At 38.8% G+C, this 7,025-nt stretch overlaps 1 protein-coding gene across 1 annotated transcript; it reads left to right on the plus strand.

The window, feature by feature from the left end:
• The first annotated feature begins 2,413 nt into the window (after window positions 1-2,413).
• Window positions 2,414-5,082, plus strand: purbb (purine-rich element binding protein Bb). Its single transcript, XM_067573709.1, has one exon. The coding sequence runs from the start codon at window positions 2,479-2,481 to the stop codon at window positions 3,385-3,387; it is 909 nt and encodes a 302-aa protein (XP_067429810.1). The 5' UTR covers window positions 2,414-2,478; the 3' UTR covers window positions 3,388-5,082.
• Window positions 5,083-7,025: the final 1,943 nt, after the last annotated feature.

Below are 7,025 nucleotides of genomic sequence, written 5' to 3' on the forward strand. Positions count from 1 at the left end.
TTGTTCTTATCTTTCAGGAAGTTGCGCCTTCAGTTTCATTGTACTACTGTGCAGTGACAATAAAGATTTCACAGTATATTCTATTCTAATACTACACTTTTAAAATATGAGTAGAGGTCCTGCATTCAAAATTTTATTTCAGTAAAAGTGTAAATATTTGCAATAAAATGTACTCGTTATGCAGAACGGCTCCTTCCAGAGAGATATAATATTATTAATACAAGATCATTATTACTCATGTATCAATGTGTAAGCAACATTTTAACGTAGCTGGTTGAGGTGAAGCTAATTTTACTACTTTATATACTACTATCTATCGTAATGCATCATATGTTCTAAACTGATGACATGTTTTGTGTTTAAAATCTTAATCTGCAAAATAATTGCAGCTGTGAGATGGAATAAATGTTATCGAGTAAAAAGTATTTGCCTCTGAAATGTAGAGAAGTACATGTACAGAACACAGTATATGGAAAACTTTAAGTACAGTACTTACACAGTTTGAAAACTGAATTATCATATTTCCTGTTGCGTAACAGTCCCCAAGTGAACGGTTTGTGGTCTAATGTAATATTTAGTAGTAAAGTTTATGTCATGAACATGTTTATTTGCTACTGGTGTGGTAACATGTAGGCCAGTGGAAACAAACTGTTTTGAGTCGACATATTTCAGTAATTTTTCTCTGGTGACCCGAATGGAAATTACACTGGGGTCACGACAAAAATACTGAAGTTCAGATACAATTATATTATCAAAGCAAATACAGGACTATTTTAAAGTCCCGCTCACCTCAAAAATGTGTTTTTCTTCTTGTTCCTTCAGTTGGAACAAGAACCTAGAGTCCTTCATCTACATGAGCCACCAAATCATAAAAAACAATCACATGTCGACAACGTGGAGCAACCAGTAGTGGAATACAAGTAAGTACATTTACTCAAGTACTGTATACCTAAGTACAGTTTTCAAGTACTTTTACATTACTTGAGTATTTCCGATATTGAAATATTGTACTTTTAACTCCATTTATTTATCAGCTATAGTTACTGGTTACTTTTCATAATATGATTTCACATAAAAACATGTTATTAGCTTATAAAATATGATGCATTATGATAGATTTAACTACCATTATAAACATTAAAACTAGCTAATATTAATGATAAAATAATATATCAGAATAACACTCACATCATCCTTCATTCCACATGGTGACTGCTTTCACTTTCGATACCTTAAGTACATTTTTGCTTAAGTTAAATTTTCAATGTAACAAAGTATTTTTACACTGAATATTTCTATTTTTCCTTAAAGGATAAGGTTCACAATTTTTCAAGTGTGTCTTAAAACAACAGTCAGGTGTTCATATGAACAGTGAAAGAGGTTTTCCTCGCTGTAATCATTCCTCCTGTTCATACTGGCTATCAAAAGATCCCCTTCAAATGTGCTTTCAATATAAGTGTTGGGGAAAATCCACAGTGAGTCCACACAGTCATTTTGTGTAAAAATGAATTTAAAAGTTGATGTGAAGCTTATATGAGGCTTCAGCAGTCTGAGTTAGTCATATCAAGTGGATATCTGACACATTTACAGTCTTTTTAGCATCAAATTCCCTCTTTGTGTTTCCTCGGACAGTGTTTCCCTGTTGAGCTGCGGTGGAAGTATAGTAACAAAAAGAGGGACTTTGACACTAAAAAGACTGTAATGTTGAAAGATATCTACTTGATTTGACTCATTTGAATGCTGAAACTTCATATTAGCCTCTGATAAACTTTTAAATGCATTTTTTGCACAGAAGGAGGACTGTGGATTTTGTCCCCCATCACTTACATTGTAAGTACATTATGAAGGGATCTTCTAATGGTCAGTATGAACAGGAGGAATGATTACAGCAAGAAAAACATGTTTCACTGTTTATTTGGGCTCCTGACTGTTGTTTTAAGACAGATTTTGAAAAATTGTGAACCTGTCCTTTAAGTAAAACATCTTCCACCACTGACACAAACATACCAGTTAGTATTATTAATATTGGCCAATGTAACCTACTAGACGTACGTCACAAAACTATTTTGCGCAGATAAAAACAATTCTCTGAATTCCTCCACAATAACAGAGAAAAACAAGAGATGTCGACACATTATCCAACTGAAGCCAGAAAAATTAAAAAAACATTTTCAAAATATTATGTCATAAAAGACAGAGGAGATTTCACAACGAGAAGGAGAAGTACGCAAACGGAACCTGACTCTGAACCAATGGCTGATGAGAGATAATGCATGTGGGTGTAACTGACAAAAGTGAAGAACCAATGGGAAAGCCGTAACCGTGTGAACTGGTGGGAATGGCAGGCTGTTTGACCAATCACAACGCTCAACGAGCGAAGCGTTGGTGAAAGTGAAGGGGGCGCGCGCTGGAAGGGTACGCGCAGAAAGCAGCTACGCAGGATCGGAGCAGGGCAGAAGCCGAGCGGTGGAGCTGAAGATGGCGGATGGAGACAGCGGGAGTGAGCGCGGTGGTAGCAGCGGGGGAGGAGGCGGTGGAGGCGGCGGCGGCTTCCAGCACTTCCAGAGGGACCAGGAGACCCAGGAACTGGCGTCCAAGCGCCTCGACATCCAGAACAAGCGCTTCTATCTGGACGTCAAGCAGAACAGCAAGGGCAGGTTCATCAAAATCGCCGAAGTCGGGGCCGGCGGCTCCAAAAGCCGGCTGACCCTCTCGCTGTCCGTGGCGGCGGAGTTCCGTGACTACCTCGGGGATTTCATCGAGCACTACGCCCAGCTGGGGCCTAGCAGTCCGGAGCAGATAGCCCAAGCGACCGTGGGTGAGGACGGCGGGCCCAGGCGAGCTCTCAAGAGCGAATTTCTCGTCCGGGAAAACCGCAAGTACTACTTGGACTTGAAGGAGAACCAGCGGGGGAGGTTCCTGCGTATCCGGCAGACGGTTAACCGAGGGCCGGGCTTTGGAGTCGGGGGCCCTGTGGGCGGCATGCTGGCCGGCCAGACCATAGCCCTTCCGGCGCAGGGGTTAATAGAGTTTAGAGACGCCCTTGCCAAGCTCATAGACGACTACGGGGGAGACGACGAGGAGCTGGCCGGGGGCACAGCCGCCGCCGCGGGGTACGGTGAGCTGCCCGAGGGCACCTCCATCATGGTGGACTCTAAACGGTTCTTTTTCGACGTCGGCTCCAACAAATACGGAGTGTTCCTGCGTGTGAGCGAGGTGAAGCCCAGCTACAGGAACTCTATCACCATCCCCTTCAAAGCCTGGAGCAAATTCGGCGGAGCTTTCTGCAGATACGCCGAGGAGATGAAGGAGATCCAGGAGAGGCAGAGGGATAAAATGTACGAGAGGAGAGACGAGTCCGAGGGAGATGACGTGGATGACGACTGAGAAATTGAAGCAAAGCGGCTATTAATTAGTTCAGTTCATGACAAGATCTGCGACATAGGGGTATTTTGCAACAAAACAAAAAATAAAAAGCAGAAATGACAGATAAAGTGCATGACAAATCGTGCTGTAATAGCCTACTAAAGTATCGTGGCGTTAAAAAAAAGTACATGTGCAGGGAATTATCGGTGTATTATCCTAAAGTTTGTTAGAGGCGAGGGTTGGAGTGGTTGTGTGAATCTCTGAAAGTGATATAAAAAAAAAAGTGGACTAAATGTTTAAATGAGAGATATCTCATTGGTTGAGGGAAAAAAAAGAGTGCTTTATTATAAAAACAAAGAAAAAAAAAGGAAAGAGAGAACCTTCTAAAACCAGCAGATCGGTTTTTATAACTAGAAATGAAGCCAATGAATGCTTTCCTATCTGCAACATAGTTTATATTTAAAGAGTAAGGAGGAGTCAAGCTGTTTAAGATGTTTTCCTTGCTGAGTTTAAGGAGAGAGAACTAGCATCCATTGTATTCCTGTTCCAGTCCAGGTCTCTCCTCCAGTGGGCAGTTTGTGGGATATTTTGCAAGTCGGTCAGATGAACGAAAGAGAGGGATACACACATATATATATATATATATATATATATAGAAAGATATATATATATATATAGCATGCTGCTGTCACTCTGTGCATGTTTGCATTTGTCGTGGAACAGATGCAGAGCTGTCAAACAACATGGAGCCGTGCCTCAGCAGCAGCAGCAGCAGCAGGCCGTTAATTGAAAAGATTACCCAAAAAATGTTAGAGGAAGTTACTGAGAGGATTATCTGTAAGCCCAAACAACAAGGGCCTCACAGACTAAAAAAAAAAAAAATTAAAGCTTTTGACTCCAGTAGTCAATTACAATGTGTATCAGCTGGGTTTTATGTTATACATACAATCTTGGCAATATCTTCAAAGCGTAACTTATATTGTTTCAGTGAGCATCCGTTACAGCGATGGAAGAGCAGTGTGTTTCCTCGCACCAGAGCATCCCTGGTGTCTGGAGAAAAAAAAAAACATGGAAAGCCAACAAGTGGGGAGAGGACTGAATTTTATGTGTGTGTGTGTGTGTGTGTTTTTTTTTTTTGTGGGACAACATACAGATATTTTATGGGACTTTCCGGTGCTCGTTTGCTCCCACATTGCCACTACGAGGGTCCAAATATCTGGCAGTCAGACGGATACACTGACCTTCTATCTCTGCCACCACACTGCGAGAGCGTCAGTGATGAGTTTTGCCATCATCAGCCTCTCTTCTCTGTCACGGCCAGAGCTGGACAGACGGCCGTCTTCACCAGCCCCCGGGGCCTTCAGTCTGACGTAACTTCCAACATCTTCCAACACGTGAAGACCCTGGACAGAAACGCATTGATGGATGTTTTTTTTTTTTTTTTTTTTTTTTTTGTTTGTTTTTTTTTTCCAAAAGAGAACTATATTGAAATGAAATTCTACTTATAGGAAAGATATTACTGAACAAACCAGCAAAAAATATTTTGAAATAAAATGTATTGTGTAAAGGAAATTTCAAGATTTAAAAATAATAAAAAAAAAAGGTTAATTTCTTAAAACAAAGTTGTGACTCAAACCTCCAAATTATTTTTCATTTTGTTTTTCCTAGAGTGAAAGTATAACACTTCCTTAATTAAAGCAACTTTAAATGCAATAACCAATGTTGTGACTGTATATTTTTAAATCTTTGTATTCATACGTAAAGAAAATGATTCATTCTGCCGCCTGTTTCACTGGATGTGAACAGGACGAGCGAATGAATGTAAACATTTGTTTTCATTATCGATTAACCTGATGATCCTTTTCTGGATTTAATGATTAATTGTTTGTTTTACGTACGCAAAGTCCAAATATAGTGAAAAATGTACACAGTTTCCTCAAACTCAAGTTGACCAACCAACAGTCCAGAAACCAAAGACATTCATGATATAAAACAGGAAGAAACGTGTCAAATTCTCACTTTTGAGAAGCAAAAACTAGAGAATATTTGTTGTTTTTACTTCATAAATGACAAACGATTAATCGATTATCAAAATAGCTGCTAATAACGTTTTCTGCCAATCGGGTAATCGTTTCAGCTCTGACACGGATGTACATCATCATGTCTTTGCAGTTTGTTTTTATGTTGATTCAATTTTTTATGTATCAGTCGCAGACCTCACGGGAATCACAGCCAATATTTTCCAAAAGTTACATCATCCTCATTCTGGGAAATCAACCAATTTCAAATCTAGACCAGCATTATTGTGTTTTTTTGGGCTGCAACTCATGATAATTTTCATTATTGATTATTTTCTCAATTCATCGCTTTGTCTAACGTCAGAAAAACATTGTTGAAAAATGCCTCTTACGGTTTCCAACGGGGACGTCTTCAGGCGACGTGTCTGATCATCGAAAATACTCAGTTTAATATCGTTTATGACATAGAAAAGCTTCAAATTGTCACAGTTAAGAAGCTGCAACCAGCAAATACTTGGCATTTTTGCCTAATAAATAAATAGAAATCAGAGCTGAAACAGTAACTTTTTACTTAAAAGTAAAACTACAGGAAAATCAGCAGCAAAATTAGCTTAACTAGCATCTTGCTAAACGGTTCCTGTTAGTGTTACAGTATTATATTATTGGATCATTATTATTATTGATGTATTAGCTTTAATATTTGATTTTAACTGTTGCAACAATGCGTAATATTTTATAAACTGATCATATGTTTTGCATGTAAACATTACGAGCTGTAAACAGTGTCTTACAGTGATGCTAGTTTGTAGTCTGGTAGTGAGATAATGTGAAAATGGTGATGATGCACATTACAATAATAACTTCTATACTTTGACGAGGACGTCCGCTCGGTCAAAAACTCAAACCAAAATAGGAAACACACACTTGCAGAGCTGTAATGATTACAGAAAATCAATTGGCAACTATTTTGATAATCGTGTTAGCATTTTAGCAAAAATGCCAAATATTTGCTGGTTTCAGCTTCTCAAATGCGACGATGTAATGCTTTTCCTTGTCATGCAACTGATTATATTTGGGTTTTGGACTGTTTGTTGGACAAAACAAGACACGAAGACGTCAACTTTGACTCTTGGACGTTGCAACGGACATTTTTCACTATTTTCTCACAATTTACAGACAAAACAATGAATCAATTAATTGATAATGAAAACAATCGTTTGTGTCAGCCCTGTATGCTTGAATTTGTCCACGATTGTGACATGGAGTGAATATTTGTAGGACAGAAGTGTAATGTGACAAATAGTCCATCAATCGATTAGTTTACTGACAGAAAATTAATCAGCAACGATATTGTAATAATTTTTCACGCCAAAATTTGAAACACTGACTTCAGTCAATGGTGGACTCAATTAAAACATAAAATCTGCCAAAGACACCAGTTCATCCAGTTTCAAATCCTGCTGCAAAACATTCAAAGGCCTTTTGCCAAACTCTTGAGAAATATCTGGGCTGGTATCTGGTGAGAAGTAACTAAGTACATCTAATCAAGTACTGCACTTAAGTATAATTTTTAGGTACTTGTACTTTACTTGAGTATTTCCATGTGATGCTACTTTATACTTCCACTCCACTACATTTCAG

This window comes from Thunnus thynnus, chromosome 19 (assembly GCF_963924715.1).
Source record: "Thunnus thynnus chromosome 19, fThuThy2.1, whole genome shotgun sequence".
NCBI lineage: Eukaryota > Metazoa > Chordata > Actinopteri > Scombriformes > Scombridae > Thunnus > Thunnus thynnus.